Source organism: Xyrauchen texanus, chromosome 15, assembly GCF_025860055.1.
Source record: "Xyrauchen texanus isolate HMW12.3.18 chromosome 15, RBS_HiC_50CHRs, whole genome shotgun sequence".
In the NCBI taxonomy this organism is placed as follows: Eukaryota; Metazoa; Chordata; class Actinopteri; order Cypriniformes; family Catostomidae; genus Xyrauchen; species Xyrauchen texanus.
Genome location: NC_068290.1, coordinates 40,662,680 through 40,683,926, shown reverse-complemented (window position 1 = coordinate 40,683,926; position 21,247 = coordinate 40,662,680). Strand labels below are relative to the sequence as shown.

Sequence of the window (21,247 nt, the reverse complement as noted above, 5' to 3'; positions counted from 1 at the left end):
AAAGAGCAACTCACCCCGGTTCAGAGCATCTCTTTTCTTGGAATGGAGTTAACCTCAGTCTCTATGATGGCACGCCTCACAAGCGAGCAGTGCTGAACTGCCTGAAGTTGTTCAGGTGGAGAATGCCGGATCCACTGAAGCAAAAGGCTCCTATGGCATCCTCGGCGGTGGTCACACCGCTCGGGTTGATGCATATGAGAACGCTTCAGCACTGGCTTCAGACTCAAGTCCTGAGATGCTCGCCTCCAAGCATGGCTGGTGCACCTTGTGCAACAGACATGCAGCCGCCGTTTCCTGGACAGGGCCATGACTACGGTGGCATATCAACTGCCTCGAGTTGCTGGCAGTGTTGCTTACCCTGCGGAGGCTTCAGCCGTTGATCCAGGGCAAGCAGGTGTTGATCCAGATGGACAACACAGCGAAAGTCAAAATCAACCGCCAAGGTGGCATGCACTCGCGTCGCATGTCGCAACTCGCCCACCATCTCCTCCTCTGGAGACTCAAGTCGCTGTGAGCCACTCACATTTCGGGCGACCTCAACAGTGATGCGGACGCGCTGTCATGGCAGGTCACATTGGAGACTCCACCACCAGGTGGTCCAGCTGATTTGGAGTCAATTCTGTCAAGCGCAGGTAGACCTGTTCGCTTCCCAGGAATCCTCCCACTGCCCGCTCTGGTATGCCCTGACCGAGGCTCCTCTCGGCACGGATGCGCTGGCACATAGCACACTATGCAAGTATTGTCTTTCTGAAGACAGCCCTCCTGACTGCGTACATGTCAATCAAGAGCGTAGGGGACCTGCAGGCTTTCTTTTTCAGCAACACCTGCCTGGAATTCAGCTATGTGACCCAGCCTTGTCATTGTTGTGTCAGGAGTGTGCTTTGCTTATCTATTTGGATCGCACGCAGAGCTTTAGATGGTCTGAGCAGCTTTGTCTGCTTTGGAGGACAGCGGAAAGGGAGCACTGTCTCCAAACAGAGGATAGCCCACTGGGTCATTGACGCCATCGCTTTGGCATTTGATGCCAGGGCATGCCACCCCCCTTGGGTCTATCTGCACACTCTACCAGGAGTGTGGTGGCCTCCTGGGCTCTGACCAATGGTGCCTCTTTAGAATACATCTGTAGAGCAACAGGCTGGGCAACACCAAATACCTTCGCGAGGATCTACAATCTCCGGGTTGAGCCGGTTTCGTCCCGTGTGTTGTCAGGTACGAACAGGTAAGTTTACTGGATGACTGGCCAGGTGTACCATTTGCGTATAGCGCCTTTCCCCTCCTGGAGGGGGAGACGTGTGCTTTTTACATGGCTTATTGGGGACAAACCAGAGTTATGGACATGACATCTGTGTTACGGATGTGACAGTTGTGAAAGAGGCACTTGATGAAACGATGAAGAAAAAACTATACAAAACACTTTGAAACCTGCAGACTTTGACCTTTAAATCAGTATGGTATCCATTACGGCTACATGATTGATTGAATTAAGACTGAAATCCCAATATAGCCTTGCATTGCATCCTTAACTGCTAAAGTCTGCATTAAAAAATATAGTCTGCATTCACTACTTCAGTCAGGACTGTGCGAGCGAGCGGCACTCTCTAGCGGGTGTGTGCGACAAGTGCTGAGCAGCGCAGCAATGTTAGGATATGAATTTTTATGGTATTACAAGTCAAAACAGCAAAGTTTGTCAAATTTACCCTTTCCTAAATGTTGGCTATAAATGCAGTAAGATAGAAAAGAGATCAATTGGAATTCATCATGATAAAAGAATGAGAAGTGGTGAAAAAGTGGTTTTATTTTTGACAATTGCCAAAAATAAAATGGACCATAATGGACAAATTAAAAGGGGTTTTCCTCCATTGCTTAAAACTTTATTTTTCCATGTCATGGTCGAGATTTTTTTTATTGCCCAACACAGTATTGTCTTTATACTTATGACTATTGTATTGTCATGATTTAACTACACCATTCGCAATGTTTCATAGCATGAGTAGTTCAGAACTCATAAAATAATTTTAGTACACAGTCTTGTGTACTTTTGTCTCTTTTTGTTTTTACAAATGTTTTTGAAATGCCTATGGATAAAATCATCTTTAAAATGATTTCCAGAACAGAAGGCTTATCAAAGAACAAAAAGATTTGTTAATGGATGTGTTAAGTAGAATTGCAATCTGAATCAGAATCATAAATGTAATTACAATTACCATCCCCAACTCTAATGTCACTTCATAATGGAAGCCAACTGCAGTAAATTAATGAAACGATTCAAATAAAACAAAACTGGACACAACGGGACAAAAAAAGAGAACAACGTTTAGAGACATGTGGCCAAGTGAAGATGAGATGAACCACAGTGCCACTGTGAATGTGCTGAAATAAAGAGTCTTCTGTCAACTTTCATCCAAACCTTAAACTCACAAACGAGAAGGTCTCTGAAGGCAACAGAGTATCAGGAAACAAACACAGCTGTTATCACTCTAACCTGCCAGAGTGTATGACATATGCTTGACAGCATTCATCCCCACCTCACTGACAAGCACGATGACTACTTCCTCCCCCTGTCAGACGAGTCTGAACTCCACATGCTGCTGACAGGTAAAGGGGGGAAGACAGTCACATCTCGCTGTTGTCAGGTTTTCTGGTTTGATTGTCATTCTGTTTCATAAATAGAAGTTCAGGTGCACTGTACCTTGCTGCATGAGGGAGCCCACACCAAACCAGAAGCTGTTCAGAAGGGTGAAGTTGTTTTCGACCACATCGGAGCCAGGGTTGCATGGATGGGCGTCGTACCACTCATACGGACTGAACCTATAGCAAGATTGATAGGAAAACATTACCTCTGTGTCAAATTTACGAAGTCTATTATTTCTGGGCCATTAGTGGCAACAAACAAAATTCAAACAAATCATGACTGTTTCCCTAGGTTTCCCATTGGTTGGACAAACAGTTAGTGCTGCCCTAGACTCAGAAGTTGGCATGTCGGACTAAATATAAAAATGTTTGCATCGTAACTCATTGCATTTTTATACGTTTGTGTTATTTCTTGTGGAAAATTGTGCTTTTACTTTTCTAAGCATCTAAGTCATGGCGGCAAGATCTGAATAAGCACCACTAACAAAATGTATGAATCCAGTTGGCTTTATTGACATGACTTTTCATGCTGTGAGATGTAATATTACACACTGCTAATACTTGACACTCTTATGTTACTAGCACAAAGGGCTAGGTGTTAGTTTAGAGTAACAGCGGGCACGTTCTTCCAAAATTGTTAGATGATACAGAACATTAATCACATGTTTTCCCCAATTAATCAGGTTTCCCCTCATTAATATTATGCGTAAGCATGTTTCCGACTCTACAATATTACTAAAGGCTTAAATAACCACAGGGACATCCATTAAAGTTTTAACCACTTTAGAATATTTAGCTCAAATCAAGTATTCTCAAACAGTGTCAAGGTCGAACAATCTCAGCTCATTTCAACAGCTTGTTGAACTATAACATAACTCTCGATACTTCAAGTAACTGCAGATGTCTGTAATATCCCTTACCAGCTGTCCTTTAATAACACCTACAGTACAAGAAACGTCTCAAACCATATGCCTTTTGAGATGTTAGACAGAGGTATCATCAGGGGACTTGTTAACAGAGCACAAGCACCACAGCAGGAAATTGGCAGAAGATGACACCTTGCACGACTATGCTTGAGTGCATTTGTCTAAGTGCATGTCTTTCACTAATTGTTTGTCCTGGAAAAAAAGAATTATATGTTTTTATAATTGTTTACCCAAAAAATACAATTCTGTCATCATTTACTATGACTTAATTTCTTCATTGAAACCGAAAGGAGTCCGCAGAAGCAAGAAAGTCATACACATTTGGGAAAACATGACTGTGAATGATCCCTTTAAACGGAAGTAATTAAAGGTGAAGTGTTTTATTTTTATGCCACTAGCATCACCAAATGGATTTGAAAAAATTTATTTTGCTCCAAGCAGGAAATGTAGGGCCAAGCACACCAACAGCAACAATGACAGTAATAACTGATTGCCTTAAATGATCACCAGAAAAGGTATAATCAAAGTGGTTCAAAAGCCATAAGTAGAATTACTCTTGTCATTGATTGAGCCAAAGTTGCTGTGTCAGGCTGGTCGGGATGCTGAAACATAGCAATTTCATGATAGCACCACAGAGCCACAGTGTTTATGTTCTTTGGCAAAGTCAACCCAGGAACGGCTTACATATTTCTGCATATTAAGCTGGCATTTGAGATGGTATTTTAACATCGAGAAAATTAAACTCTTCTAAAGCATAAACCAGCAAAAACTCTGGTGGTACTACAGCGGAACGTTTGGAGATGTGTCGATGTGTCTGCCTGGAGCCATTCCACTGACACACACACCAAACCATACACACAACATTGATGGGAAAGGTCCTCTTAAGACTTGTGACAGAAAGCAAGTACTTTGCAGCCTCTGTAAGGCAAAATGCAATTACCATAGAAGCAGGTCAAGTCCTAACTATCACGAATATGCAATGAGACATTGTCTGCACTGCTTTTCATTTGGAGATCAAAGCAGCATTTGATGCAGGCACCTTCGCCCTGCCGCGAATCATGAACGCGGCTTTACGATTGCTGAAGCAAAGATTTAATGCCAACTGCAATGAATATGTAACCTATGGGAAGACTAGTTTTAAAAATTAGTCAACCTCCATCTTATACTTTGGGAAATGTTTAATGTTACTTGAATTGGTGACATTTTAGCCTAGTTTAATAATTTTATGCTCAATATTTAAACTATTTACAGTGGTCCAAAATACAAAAGATTTCTGAATTACATTGCATGAAATTAAATATCAAACCAAGTGGCATTTATTTAAATTGTCATTGCTATGAAGTTGCTAAGGTAAAGTGTTCTGAGTGTTTTTAAGTGCATTGCTATTCGGTTGCTAAGGTGTTATGGATGATTTGTGGGTGGTTACTTGCTGGCCCAAGTCAAAAGAGCCCTCCTCCAAGTCTCTATGACAGGGGTCGGCATCCTATGGAAAATGTGCCACCATTGGCACGTGGGCAACAGCGAGAAAGAAGTCTCTAGAACATACATGTGGTATGCCAATTTACCGCTTGACTTAATCTTTCGTCATAATCACGCATGCTTTTTTTAGTTACGAAGCTAAACACTTAAAGTATGTTGAAACTGCCATAGTAAACAACAGGTGAGCGCAGCGCCTGCAAACCATTTGCGCTTCAAAAGCTGCTGATAGCACAGGACCAATATGTGCTTGTTTTATTTGTTCCTTTATTTTTCCTTTTCTTAACATATGATGTAAATAAGGGAACACCGTTTTCAATGTTTGAGATGTTCATGAAAGCATACCCACTCATACAACTGCACAAACCTTAGCCTTAGAAAACCCCTCTAATAACACATTTCTGTTTGATTTTTTATGTGTTCTTGTGTGAATTTAAAGAAAATGTTTCAAGGAATATTTCAATGAGGTTTCGCCCACCTGGCGATGACGAACAGCACACAGCTGACGCCCAGATAGGCCAGTAGGATGTACACCCAGATGTCAGGGGTCATGGGGTTCAGGAAAGAGAAGAAGCCGCTGTTGGTGCTGTTGGGTTTGCGGTACAGGATGCTGATGCCAGTGTTCAGGAAGGGTTTGGAGAAGTCGATGGCTTTCTCCCGCGCAAACGTGATCGTGAGAGGAGCCACGGCTAGATCAGCTCTCTGGAAGACAGGAAACAAAACATTGGATTGAAGGATTGTTTGGAGACAAATAACATTTGAAACCAAATTGATAAAAAACATAAATATAAAAAAAAAGTCTGACATTGTTATGTACATTTAAGCCACAGTTGAGGATCCTTGCGAAGGCGCCGTGTTCTCTAGTTGAGCAGATTTTACGTTATTGCTTTAACTTCAGTGACCATCTGCTACTCTCAATGAAAAATAATTGTGTCTTAGTGGGTACCTGTCTTCTAAGTAGCTCCCTGTAGGCTACTATATTTCACTCCCCATCGCGGCAACGAAATCCCACATCTGCTGATCAGTGCCAGGGTGTGTCACACCAGTGTGCCAGGGTGTTCAAATGCAACTAAAAATGTCCCAACCCAAATAAAAATAACTTGTTTTAATTGTAGGACTGTAAAATGCATTGATGTAAGATGATAATTTAATACGCCGATTAAGAAATTTAATAATCTATTTTAGAGAGTATAGGGTCCGACTTTATATTAAGTGTCTAACTTAACTGTACCATCATTAAAATACATACAATACAATGTTCTTATTGTGTAACTACATGTTGTTCTCACACGAGTCACATTTGCTGCTGCTGAGGTTAAGGAATTGGTAGGTTTAGGGATAAGTTACGTCATACAATAGTACAATGCAATGTGTTAAGAGGCCGTCTCAGATTACATGCGATGTGGGGCCATGGTGTTATCCTTACTTGATAATAATAATTGATGTGACATATTTCTGTTTATATTTACAGTGCCGTTACAGCTAAAAAAAAAAAAGCTTAGTAAATATTTTAAATCTTCTTACTGCTACATGCTTTCTTCTGCTCCACAAAATGCCCAAAGCATTGATGTCGATATTCCGATATCCCCCACTGCAAAATCTCCCTCGATTTACATTTTTCCTCAGCATATTTTGGAAAAATGTTTCACTCCAAAACAATGCTATTAAATTGTGACCACAGATTGTAGGACTAAACAGACCTACTTACTCTCCTTTGATAAAAGTGGTATTCATTTTCTGAAGTCATTATTACGTAACACACGGCTCCGAAAAAAAAATAGAGCTAAAAAGAAATGAATGGAATGGTTGTTAATGGTATGTCACTTTATTGCACAGTTTTTGCACACCCTGTTTTCCCTTAGCACACCCAGAGCCCTCTGCCTACTGTACTTCTGCTGAAATCTGTCTGCACATGAGTCTCCTCATTGTTTTAAGGTCAAGGGAAATACAGAAACTAGTCAATATATGGGTGGTTACTCAAATGAGAATGTGACTGGCACTTTTTCTACCAGCAGGTCAGTTTTACAAGAAATAATATGTGTATTTTAACCAGATTTTAAAATGCGGTATACCTAATGCAAATAAGTAATCGGAACAGAAGATTGCAATACAGAAAGAACAGAAACACACGCACGCACGCACGCAAGCACACACACACACACACACACACACACGCACACACAAAATACAGGATAGGTCAGCAGGCATAAGATATATATGAACAGAGAAAGATACATTGAAATAAGACTTGTGGTATGGTAATAATGTTTGGTTTTATATTACCAGACTTACCTCCACCTAATGGCAGTTTCTTAACGCCAACATTTTGAATATGTCTAAAAAATGTATTTCAGGGTTGTCACCTGCATCTGTGCAATATATTCCTATGACCTTGCTGATAACAACTTTTTACCAGAAGAGGGACATTTGTGTGTGTATACAGTATACAAAAATAAATAAATAAATAAATAATAATGTGTTAAAAAGTAACATTTAACAGTTAATCACACCCCTAAACTGAATGTAAAATTCCATAATAAGGACTTTTTCTACAATCAGATTATTGTATATTGATTACATAAAATGTTTGCAATTAATTGTATTAATCAATCAACATATAATGTACAGTTGAAGTCAGAAGTTTACATACACTTAGGTTGAAGTCATTAAACCAAATTTTTTAACCACTCCACAGATTTCATATTAGCAAACTATAGTTATGGTAACTTGTGTCATGCACAAAGTAGATGTTCTAAACAAGTAATTTTTCCAACAATTGTTTACAGACAGATTGTTTCACTTTTAATTGACTATATCACAATTCCAGTGGGACAGAAGTTCACATACACTAAGTTAACTGTGCCTTTGACATAATAAGCAGCTTGGAAAATTCCAGAAAATTATGTCAGTCCTTTAGGCAATTAGCTAATTAGCTTCCGATAGGCTAATTGGAGTCAATTGGAGGTGTACCTGTGGATGTATTTTAAGGCCTACCTTCAAACTCTGTGCCTCTTTGCTTGAGATCATAGTAAAAGAAATCAGCCAAGACTTCAGAAATAAAATAAATGTGGACCACATTTATCTATATCCACAGTAAAACAAGTCCTATATCGACATAACCTGAAAGGCTGCTCAGCAAGGAAGAAGCCACTGCTCCAAAACAGCCATAAAAAAGCCAGACTACAGTTTGCAAGTGCACATGGGGACAAAGATCTTGTCCTCTGGTATCATGAAACAAAAATGTAATTATTTGGCCATAATTAAATTTATGTTTGGAGGATAAAGGGTGAGGCTTTCAAGCGAAGAACACCATCCCAACTGTGAAGCATGAGGGTGGCAGCATCATGATGTGGGGCTGCTTTGCTGCAGGAGGGACTGGTGCACTACACAAAATAGATGGCATCATGAGGAAGGACAATTATGTGGATATATTGAAGCAGCATCTCAAGACATCTGCCATGAAGTTAAAGCTTGATCACAAATGGGTCTTCCAAATGGACAATGACCCCAAGCATACCTCCAAAGCTGTGGCAAAATGGCTAATGGACAAGAAAGTCAAAGTATTGGAGTGTCCATCACAAAGCCCTGACATCAATCCGATTGAAAACTGAAAAAGTGTGTGCGAGCAAATGAGGCCTACAAACCTGACTCCGTTACACAAGTTCTGTCTGGAGCAATTTATTGTGAGAATCTTGTTGAAGGTTACCCAAAATGTTTGACCCGAGTTAAACAATGTAAAGGCAATGCTACCAAATATTAACAAAGTGTATGTAATCTTCTGACCCACTGGGAATGTGATGAAAGAAATAAAAGCTGAAATAAATCATACTCTACTATTATTCATTTAACATTTCACATTCTTAAAATAAAGTAGTGATCCTAACTGACATAAGACTGTTAATGTGTTCTACGTTTAAATGTCTGACATTCAATGAATATTTTTAAATGCGATTAATCTCATAATTTTGTGTAGATAATCGTGATTAATCACATGATTTGAAAGTGCTGAAATTTGACACTATAGTTATTCTATAGTTCTTGTCAATATGCATTTATTTTCATCTTAGTAAAGAAAACAAAATAATATGTAACAATGGAATGCTTTAACATTTTCCAAACAAAGCCTTACACAGTATAAAGATAGTAATGCACTAAAATATCACCAATTCAAGTAACATTTAATCTCTTAAACTCTCATCCTCCACAATATTAATCCGCCAGTAGACTGTGGCAATCCACTTTCCTACAGCAATCATAAAGTTGTAGTAAAATCAAATCAGCAGTCAAATCTTGCAGCAGCCACAGCATTAAAACCACCTGCCTAATATTGTGTAGGCCCCCCTCATGCCACCATAACAGCGCCAACCTGCATCTCAGAATAGCAGGGCTGGTTTGAGTATTTCTGTAACTGCTGATCTCCTGGGATTTTCACACACAACAGTTTCTAGAATTTACTCAGCCAAACAAAAGAACATCCAGTGAATGGCAGTTCTGCAGCTGGAAATGCATTGTTAATGAGAGAGGTCAACAGAGAATGGCCAGACTGACAAAGTCTACGGTAACTCAGATAATTACTCTGTACAATTGTGGTGAGAAGATTTGCATCTGATTGTGGCTGATCGTGTGTGTGTGTGTGTGTGTGTGTGTGTGTGTGTGTATATATACAGTACACACACACACACACACATATACTGTATAAATATCATTGTAACCACAAATGATGGGAAAATCTGTCAAAAATAAAGATTTGAAAGCATAAAAAGCAGTCTATCACTCTTAAATTGGTAAATTCACACCCCAGAGGCTCAAACTCAGAATTGCCAAGGTGACTCAATGGTTGAAACAAGTGGCCTAGTTTCCTCTCTATCTGCTATTCCATTCCATCCCTCTCCATGAATCGCAAGAGCAGGGAGGCGTTCACTTGCTGATGTCTGGCTGCATATTTAGAAGGTCACCATTTACATTGCCTTACCCTGCTTCCTTCTCTCCAGGGTTGGACAGGAGGTTAATGAAACCAGATGCTTGGTGCACGCTTCACTGCATCCTTCCCCCTAACATGATGAGACTCGCAAAGGGGTTCAGACTTTGCTCTTACAAAATACTGCAATCCAGCTATCACGGAATGGAGCATATTCATCATAACTTGATGTCCTTTATCCATTCTACCACAAGACTGCTGTTACATTTCATTCTGTGACCCATCCTGTTGATTGGACTATGAATTGTATTGGCATTCTTTGTACTGTTCTTTCACTCCTGCAGTCTGGGCTTTGGTCTATTTCATTTAATAAGTGGTTAGAATAAAATGCAATGCTGTTTGACAGTTGTTTGAAAATTTAAGAACTGTCTCTCTTTCAATTTAGGACTGTGAATTTGAATTGGCCATTCACCACAGAATGTTGAATGGAGTTTTAATAAGAATGAAAGGAAGAATAATTCACTAAATTGCAATTAAAATAAATTCTAAATCACACAACAAAGGCGTTGCTTTAGTCTAACACAAGTTGATTTGACTATTTCTGCCTTAACTAATTAGACCACACCCACACTAATTTTCATTTGAAAACACTTCTTTCTCCTCTTACTCTTGGCCTTCCATCCACACTGAGACAGCATTTTTGTCTAGAGAAAATGTATCTTTTATATGTATCTCTCCCAAGTGGATACATTTGAAAACAGGGTCTTCACATTGTAGTGTGGAAAGGGAAAATGGATACAGTATATCTGAAAACCCTGATGAATTTGTTGCTATGTGACACAGTCATGTGATCCATTCAAACCTAAACAATCAAGATGGAGGACCATATTGTAGTGATGTTGTTGTGCCAGCTATTCACTTTGATAGTATTGTTAAAGATAATTGTTTCGTTGTTCAATCTTCACATTGCATTTGTTCCAAGGCAACAAGAAGTTTACTCTGAATTGCTGTCTGGCGATGAAACACGAGGACAATTGTGTTTCAGACCATACATGGAATGGCGATTTTTCGCATGGACAGTAAAAGGATTTAAGCGTTTTCATATGTTTCAGTGTGAACGAGCAGCTTTTGTAAAATGCTTTAAAAATGCAGTGTGGACAGAGACCACAAAAATTTTGTTTTCAAATGTAAGCAGATTAATGTGGACGTGGCCTTAATCTCCTGATATTCAGTTTTTTTCTCTACTGATTAGAAATTCCTCTAAACAAAGTTTAATATGTCAAAATAAACGAAACGTCTTGGTTTTGTTCGTAACCTCGGTTCCCCGAGATAAAAGGAATTAGACATTGCGTTCTGCTAAAGCATATGGGGAATGTCGTTCCACATTAACTAGATGAAACCTTTCTACAATACCAGCAATATTCTAATATTGGCTATGGTATTTGAGCCCTGCCCTTTTTAGGCGCAAAGCTCTCCGCAATAAAAGCTGATGCACAAAAACCATTCCTCAGAATTTCCTGACTGATGGACAAAGAGCGCATCGCTCGCACCTCAAAGAATTCGGAGTCTTGCAGTGCGGCCAGCATTCACAATGTCTCATTCCCATTGTCTCAGGGAACGGAGGATGGGTACTAACCGAGACATTACATTGCATTCTGCAAAGGCATATGGAGAACAGAATTCTATCATAACTCCCAGAGAGGTAACACAACGCCACATTCTTGCAGGGCAGCAACTGACCTGAGTATGAGTGACCCTCATGTCAATGGATGTATGAACTATATAGCCATATAGTATGAACCCTTCATAACAACTTCACAAACCCAGTCAGGAAGGAAGTATATTTATAATGAAAGTGCTTGTGACTTCATGTTAAAGTACAACGTGCTGAATGCAGGCAGATGTGTAATATGATGGGGAGCCCATTCTTAAAGGGAGGGGCATAAGTATACATTTTGCGAACGAAATAGCAAACGCTCTAAATAGAGAGGACTTGTGAATAGATAGACGTTACATCTAGGTTGTAAAACCTTGCAAATTTGTTTTGAGCATCCTGCTGCAATACATATGTATACATATGGACTCTCCGATGCAGCGACAAGCTCATCCGGCTTGTAAGCCAGGGCAATCACATCAATGATTCGGTGAGAAAGTCTTTGCTTGGAGGAAGACATTCCTTTTGTGAGTCCTCCATAGCACAGAAAGAGCTGATCAGACAGTCTGAAATGTATATTACATTTGTGGATCTTGTGATGTCAGAAGGACCAAATATATCTGCACAAGACTACCTCTTCAGCCATACGTTAATGCCTGTTTTTCCATCATTGCACCATATTTCCACACCACTGGTGCTCGGTCAGTCACACAGGTGAAGAGGAGAGAGATGGACCTATCATGGGAGATTCATCCAAAGTCGACTTACACAGGACACCTTCATGTGTCTATCTGGATTTAAATGTTTTTTCTAAATAATCGTGAACTGCTTTGACCATTATCATACATCTTGCGCCTCTTTTAAAAGATGTGATGCCAAGTTATAACTTTGAAAAGGATCCCCCATTGTGTTTCATTCAGATGCGCTGCCTTGGTGTTGTGCTGTTTTGAAGGCGACCTTCAATGGACCATTTTGCACTCATCTGTGCTATTTTTAATTGTTGGTCTTTTGTAAACATGCACTACAGGATGTCTTTGATAATTTTGATGCGTTTGCAGTGATGTGCGCAGCATTTTTAGAGCGCTACAAGCTAAACTTTTAAAAACACGTCTCATTCTGCTGCTGCCACTGACTTTGAGAAACACATGCAGTTCTGCGTTTAAACAAACCAGGAAAATGCGAGATGTGAAGACTAGCGTCTCTGCTTTCGCCTGTATAAGGCGGCTGAAGTACCCAAAATCACAGCTGATTGTATTACATTTGTGTATTCAGAAGATTTCAGCTTGTGAAACAGTCACAATATGATTCAAGTTTAGCAAAGAAACTGTTATTGAAAGATGGGGCAGTTAAAATTGTACTATTGGATGAAAAACCACAAGTTGCCAGTTCAATTCATGAATATTTCATATGTCATGACTGTGTAATAGTTTATGGTGCTGCTTGAGTGAACAGTTTGATACATTGAGATGAAATGTGTTGGGAGTATGTTATGTGTTAACCCAGAAATGTAGTTTTATTTTGTGTAGAGTTTGTTCATTTTCTTCGGATTGTGTTTAAAAAATGGCTGTATTGGAAGGGCTGCATGATGTTAGCCAATTACAACAGTGGGCGTTTGCGTTAAGTCTTAAAGGGCCAGAGAGCTTAAAACTGAGCATTTCAGACAGAGGGCCAGAGACATATATATAATATATTGCATATCAAATTGTATATATGTATATCAAATTATTATATACATTATTAATAAATTATGACTGTTTGCTTCCAAAATAAATTACTAACATTATAAGTCGACCTCAGGGAAGATAATACAATTATAAAAAAAGAGTATGTCATGACCCTTTTAACCAAACTGTAGTGTAACTACTTTACATTATGGGTAGCTTGTGTCTTAGCAAACTACAGTTTCAAAGTAGCTTCCCCAAACCTGATGCGTATATTAACTTTTACAACAGCTTAGAACATGATCGATTAGCTGGGTCCACCATTTTATAAAAACAACACATTTGCATGAGTAAGAGGTTGTTATACCAGAGATTAAGAGATATTGTTAATACTTGCTAATGGACAATGAATATGTCAGTATTATCCATGATAATCCTCTTAGCAGTTTGTCTTTGCTTGTCAAGTCACAACATTGAATCAGCTCAGGACTGTGAAATTTAGTAAAGGGTCCTACATTGTCCAAGTCAAAGTTAGTACAGCGAGACACTGAGCCCGCGCTGGTACATAACCTTCCAGCTTATCCACCGGAGCAAAGATTAATTACTGTAACAGGGAGAAATTACATGCTAAGGTGGCTATTAACACTGGCATGACTGGATGATTAATGAGGTCATCAATTATAACTAAATCTAGTCTATTATGGCCTGTTGCATCATTTAGCTCCTTCCCCCACCCTGACCTTTAGCTCTGGAGTGGAAATTGTGGCCACTTTCAGAAAAAAAGGAGAAAACTAAAGTGTAAGAGTCTTACATGACACAGCAGTACTTATGACATTAATTAATTTTTCAGCTCAGTATTTGATTAAAGCTGAAGTTTAGACTAATTTATGGTCCACTAGCGTGACCAAATTGAATGTGGAAAAAAAACATGTTTCCCGAACTCTCTCCCTTTATGACACTGTTGAAAACAATCAGGAATCTTGCCCCAAACTCACACCATTTACATAAGACTTTGGGATTCCCCCGGCCAATTTTTACAACGTTTTTTGTTTTAGTCATAGTTTAAGTATTTTTATAAAAATGTCCTTTTAAAATTAGTCAATATTTTGTCATGTCATATATGTTAATTTTAATCAGTTTTACTTGTATAATTTAGTAAACAAAAATTATATATTTTAGATGCTAATGTGCAAAATGACAAAAACGTGTCAAACTCCAACAGAGCAAACTTTAATCAAATATTTAAACATTTAAAAAAAGAAAATATACAAATGTTCTTAATTTAAGCATGTATTAAACATAAATGATAGGCTACTTAGTTACTAAACAACTGTCTTTGTTGTGAAAACCTGAGCTCCTGTAATAATAGCATATACTGTAATGAACAAACTGAAGTATTAGCTTCTCTTTAGAAGTTAGCATACTGTATTCTGAATTCTTCATTCTTTAAAGACTGTTATTAATGTTATGTGTTTAGCCAGTTAAGAATATTGCATTGTGTGTAGCAAGTTTTTTAAGAAAATGACATACAACGCAAATTAGGCATATTATGATTAGTGCATTACTTAGTTAAAGTTTACCTGTTCTCTCGCTTCATTGTCTGTGCAGATGAAAGTTGTAATATAACATACTGTATATGTTGTGGATATAGTGATTAATCTCATGTATAAATAGGATGCGTTTGAGTGAGATAGTTAATCCATTTTAAAGTGGTTAATGTTGCTGGTGTTTAGCGCATTCAACACTACTCATCTCTACATGCTCAAGTGGGGAATCCCCAACATTCTGGATTATTGGATTAGATGAATCAATATCTAATATCTTCTATAAAAAAAACAAATTCTGGAAAATGAAGCCAGTCGATCACAGATCATAGTCTAAGAGTCCAATATCAGTTTTACAATGTTTAGTTACTGCGTTTTACCATTACAAGATAGTATATTTTTTGCATACTGTAGAAATAGAGTATTTTAACATACAAAAATGTATACACTTCTCTTTTAATAAGCACTTTAGCAGTGAAGCTAACACACACTACTCTCCAGTCTTACAGAATAAACACAGTTTGGCCCCAACGTTTTGATATCATTTTTCTGTGAATCTCCTGGACATCAATATTTCCTTTCCGAATCCCATGAGTGATCCATAATCTCCCACAAATCTATCAATGCCACTGCAGCAGCCATAACACTACTTCAATGTTGTGTTACACAACAGCATAAAAATGAGACAAAAACAGAAAGTGTATTGTTTGCTTTGTAAGATGATAATTTAATACGCCGATTAAGGAATTTAATAATCTATTTTAGAGAGTATAGGGTCCGACTTTATATTAAGAGTCTAACTTAACTGTACCATCATTAAAATACATACAATACAATGTTCTTATTGTGTAACTACATGTTGTTCTCACACGAGTCACATTTGCTGCTGCTGAGGTTAAGGAATTGGTAGGTTTAGGGTTAAGTTACGTCATACAATAGTACAATGCAATGTGTTAAGAGGCCGTCTCAGATTACATGCGATGTGGGGCCATGGTGTTATCCTTACTTGATAATTTGTTTATATTTACAGTGCCGTTACAGCTAAAAAAAAAAAGCTTAGTAAATATTTTAAATCTTCTTACTGCTACATGCTTTCTTCTGCTCCACAAAATGCCCAAAGCATTGATGTCGATATTCCGATATCCCCCACTGCAAAATCTCCCTCGATTTACATTTTTCCTCAGCATATTTTGGAAAAATGTTTCACTCCAAAACAATGTTATTAAATTGTGACCACAGATTGTAGGACTAAACAGACCTACTTACTCTCATTTGATAAAAGTGGTATTCATTTTCTGAAGTCATTATTACGTAACACACGGCTCCAAAAAAAAAATAGAGCTAAAAAGAAATGAATGGAATGGTTGTTAATGGTATGTCACTTTATTGCACAGTTTTTGCACACCCTGTTTTCCCTTAGCACACCCAGAGCCCTCTGCCTACTGTACTTCTGCTGAAATCTGTCTGCACATGAGTCTCCTCATTGTTTTAAGGTCAAGGGAAACACGAGGTTAAGGTCGTGGTTACTCAAATGAGAATGTGACTGGCACTTTTTCTACCAGCAGGTCAGTTTTACAAGAAATAATATGTGTATTTTAACCAGATTTTAAAATGCGGTATACCTAATGCAAATAAGTAATCGGAACTTGTGTCATGCACAAAGTAGATGTTCTAAACAAGTAATTTTTCCAACAATTGTTTACAGACAGATTGTTTCACTTTTAATTGACTATATCACATTCAGTTTAGGGGTGTGATTAACTGTTAAATGTTACTTTTTAACACATTATTATTATTATTTATTTATTATAGCATATATCTATTAACTCATTATTTTATTACATAGTAGGATTGGGCAAAATTCAGAATTCAATAATTAATTGCTTATTTTAATTTATTAATTTTGTATTTATTTATACATTTTTTTTAAAGGAAATGCAACACATAATGTTAATTTGGATTTTAAATTGTATCTGGATTTGAGCTCCTTGAGGACTGGGAGGGAATTTTATTCTGAAATAGTTTTGTTTGCCCTCAAAATAGTTTTGCATTACCTCGCAATAGTTTACGTTAACTTGTAATACTTTTTTAGTTCCAGCTAAATTAAAACTTTTTTAATTATGCATATTTATTTACTAATAAATATGATTAGAAATATTTATCTTAATATTAAAAGTTTAATACTATGAAAACTGAAATTTAAATTGAAAATTAAATCATTAAATAAATGTTGAAATAAATAATTCAATATATAAAGTGGTCATTTAAAACAACTATAAAATCATTATATTAATTATACAATCACTAAATAAATCAATACATGTCCTTTTGCATTTTATTTTACCACTAAAGTTCATCCAATTTAATTTTATAATTATCTTTAGGTTGATTTGTCATTTCTTTACATTTACATAGTTACGGTTATCGGCACATCACACAGTGACAGTGTGTGTAACCTTTCAAAGTAGGACATCCTCTTCCATAATGACGCACGGTCACAGAATCAACATAATGTTGTGTATTTTCAAGTCGAACATACTGCTGTTAACAATGATCCACACACCTAAGCCAATGTTACATTTTCAATATGGTTTAAAAGTATGTCATTGTCAACATTTTGAATGGAAACATTATCTGCAAGTATTAAGAAGAAATCTCTTATTGTACTAAGCTCAGCCGAAAAAATCCTAAACCCATTAACCAGAAAATCTAAATAAATCAGTTTTGAAAGGTGATGATGCTGATATCTATAACCCCGAAAATGAAAATGAAAAGACCCAAAGCTCAAGCTTTAATGAAATATAATCCCAAAGATAATACAAAAATGAAAATGGATGCAAACTAGAGCTCACATTTACATTTATGCATTTGGCAGACGCTTTTATCCAAAGCGACTTACAGTGCACTTATTACAGGGACAATCCCCCCGGAACAACCTGGAGTTAAGTGCCTTGCTTAAGGGCCCAACAGTGGCATCTTGGTGGTGCTGGGGCTTGAACCCCTGACCTTCTGGTCAGTAACCCTGAGCATCAACCACTGAGCCACCACTGCCCCAAGTTAAGATGAAATACAAGGAATGTTTTTTTATTTGGTGATGAGTAATATAATGATTCATTTAATAATTTTTGTATGCATTTCAATATTTATTTAATGAATACATATTTAGTAATTGTTCTCCTTACAAAATTTCAACAACACTGTTTTCAGATAACTTGAATGTACTTATTATGTAATATACTGTATGGTAAAATGTAAAATACATTCTCAATACTGCAATTCTGCTGTTATATAGCTACAGTTTCTTTTTCAAGAAGGGATGCACATCCCTGAAATTTTCCAAATTTGGGTTTTTATATGCTTCCACATTTCTGTTATCTTTTGTAGGTCACCGTGCCCCATAAAACAAAGATGTACTGTATAAGGAGGCCTGACTTATTTTGATAAAACTACAAGAGCAGCGTGGCATTAAATAGATGTGCTAGGGCAAAGGTGTTTGGTAATTCAGTTATGAAATTATGATTTATGTGAACATGTAGGGTGACAGTTAAAATGTATCACTCTATGATTTAATGGCACTTTATCGGGCGAAAACAACCCCATGCTAAATCGTTTGCTTGTTGTCTTCTTTAAATCTATGCAGAGGCCACATTGGATGACCCTACATGAGCAATACATGTCACAGCTGCAATAACACACTCATCGTGTAAAGAACAATACCAACGTAATGAGAATTCTGTAAGAGCTAATAAAAAAATACTGATGAAAATAAATTGAGCTGATAAATAACTTTGACAAGGGCCATTAATAACAGCCTCTCTGTTCCCTGGGCTCTCACAAGGACTCCTGAACAACCAAGTTCTTGTCTGTAACTGCAAACAGCACGCATGTTTCCTGCAGCTTATTTTGGCATTATTTTTGCAATGACGAAGCAAGCTGAAAAGCCATTCCAAGTTCATGGAAATAACTTTGTAAATCTCATTTCATTTAAAAATGTCCTTCTGAGCTGAAGTCTTAAATTGTTTTTATGAAGGACTCGAGCCGCAACATTTGGTGAGAATCGGTTGAGAAATCACTGAGTCCATAAATCCTTCTTCAGAGATAAGGTTTTGAGTTTACTCGCATGAAAACAGTCTATCTAGCCCCGCCTCTTGTGGCAGCCTGAGGTCAGGTCCCGCTGCATGTTTCTTAGTTTGCTTTTCAGGTCTGCTGATTCTTGATCAGCTTATCTATATAGACAGCAGCAAGAAGGGCACTCAGCCGCAAAATGAGTGCTCCTAAAAATACACACCGCACCTTCGATACTGTGCAAGCCATCTGATAAGACTCAAGTATACTACACACCCAAATCCATCGCATTGAGCCTAAGGCTTAGGATTCTTGACAAGAAACTAAAACTCTTTAGAGAGTATTTATAGAAAAGCAATCGTTAAAAATGCTATGAATTAATGACCAGGTCGAGTTGTGAGCTGTTTAGTTGTGGTAGCTACAGGTATCATTAGTTAGCTTGATTATCATGTTTGACAAGACATCTATGTGCTTTCACTCCCAGCCAAAAACTAAACAAAATGTAATTAGCATTGCTGTTTTCCGGTAAAAGTGTCTAAACGTCCTAAAACGGAGAAACATTTACTTATGAAGCAAAAATTTGTAAGAAAATAAGACAAGTTGTCAGATAATATATCTTGAATTAAGTGTATTAAATTAAGACAAAAATATTGTTACTGATTATACTAAGTATTACTGATATATGTATTATTGAATATTAGGGCTGGGTATTGATACAGGTTCCCAATTCGACTCAAATTCGATTCGCAAGCTCTCGATTTGATTCAATTCCAATTTGATTAGATTCTGATTCATATGGGTTTTATTCATATGTTTCAGATATAATGTCCATCTTGCGTACATATGAAATAAATGATCTCAGCTAATGCTGATAATTGTACAGGGGACCTTCTAACTTCATTATGAAAATGTAAATTTTACAAATTGTATTTTATCATTAGCTTTTTGTCACATTTTAGTTTTTAACCCTGCAGTTGCATTCAGAATCTGTATACACCTTTTGCATTAGTGGGTCAATTTTGACCCGGTGGAATTCAAGCTTATAAATCATTAATAACCTGGTGGTTTTCATCTAAAACTACATTGCAAGTCATTTCTAAGTTCTTAATTGTTCAAACATGTAAAACAATATATATTTTTGGAATGTTAATTGACAAAAATGAATATGAATGAATATGCATTTTTTAAATAATAAAATGTATAAATTCTTTGACATTTCAAAATATACTTTAACTACAGTGTTATAGTGTGATGCATGTGAAGACATATCTAAATATAACATAAGATACAATTTATATTAACATCTAATGTGAGAATTACTAGTAATTTGAATGAATTTCCTTTGACTCATAACTGCTCAATGCAGCTTGGTGGTCAAAAGTTATGAAACCAACATATCCTTTTTCAACTAAACATCCTCAAAACAACTGTACAACTCAAGTATACAACTTTAATAATTATTTACTATGTTTTTAAGACAAATCTATTCTATTTACTAGCTTGAACTGCCCAATGTAGATGTGTGAGTTTGCTGTTAGCAGTGCATGAACTTTTGCTCTTGCCACACCCCCTTTAGATAGTAGTACCTGTCATTCACTTATGTACAAAAACATCTACACAATGTCATGTGTACAGCCACAATTGATGCTCGTGTCAAATTGACCCATGAACGCAAAAGTTGTAACAATTATTTGAATGATTATATCTCTTAAATAGATTTATAAAAAAATATGGGGAAAAAGTGTAAATAATTATGTGTATTTTGACAGTGTTGACAAAGTAACAATGTTTGGTTCCCGTTCTAAAAACTATGTGGTATTTCAAAATTATTATATACCTCTCCTGGGTCAAAAATGACCCGAACGTTTTAAAAATGTTTACAAATCCATGTATTCCATCAGTAAGTATGCTGTCTTGAAATTGCTTTACACTGCCTGGCCAAAACAAAAACAAAAATTGTCGCCTTTTGCATTTAAATAAGCAGATATTTAAGAGCCGATGATTGGTTCATTATTGCAGTGATTAATATGTTTAAGCTGGCAACAATTATTCCAACCCAAACTGATGCAGTGTGCAGCTTCTCATTTCTTAAACAACCAAGTCGGAAGCCATATCCTGTGGTCGTGGAAAAGATGTTACTTTGTTTCAGAAGGGGCAAATTATTGGCCTGCATCAAGCAAAGAAAACAACTAGGATTGCTGAAATCACTGGAATTGGGTTAAAATCTGTCCAACGCATTATTAAAACCTGAAGGATAATGGTGAACCGTCAGCTTCATGGAAGAAATGGTAAAAAAAAAAATCTTGAATGACAGTTATCTGAGATCACTAAAACGCTTGAAGTCATATCGTAAAATCTACGGTTAAACTCAC

At 37.2% G+C, this 21,247-nt stretch overlaps 1 protein-coding gene across 1 annotated transcript in view; it reads right to left on the bottom strand.

Moving 5' to 3' along the window:
- LOC127655530 (glutamate receptor ionotropic, kainate 3-like) overlaps positions 1-21,247 on the bottom strand; it is a 226,605-nt gene that overhangs the window by 29,613 nt on the left and 175,745 nt on the right. The window contains exons 11-12 of the mRNA XM_052143414.1: positions 5,512-5,735; positions 2,690-2,808 (exon numbers count right to left, since the gene is read on the bottom strand). Coding sequence (XP_051999374.1) covers positions 2,690-2,808; positions 5,512-5,735 — 343 coding nt within the window. The remainder of the gene's footprint in view (positions 1-2,689; positions 2,809-5,511; positions 5,736-21,247) is intronic.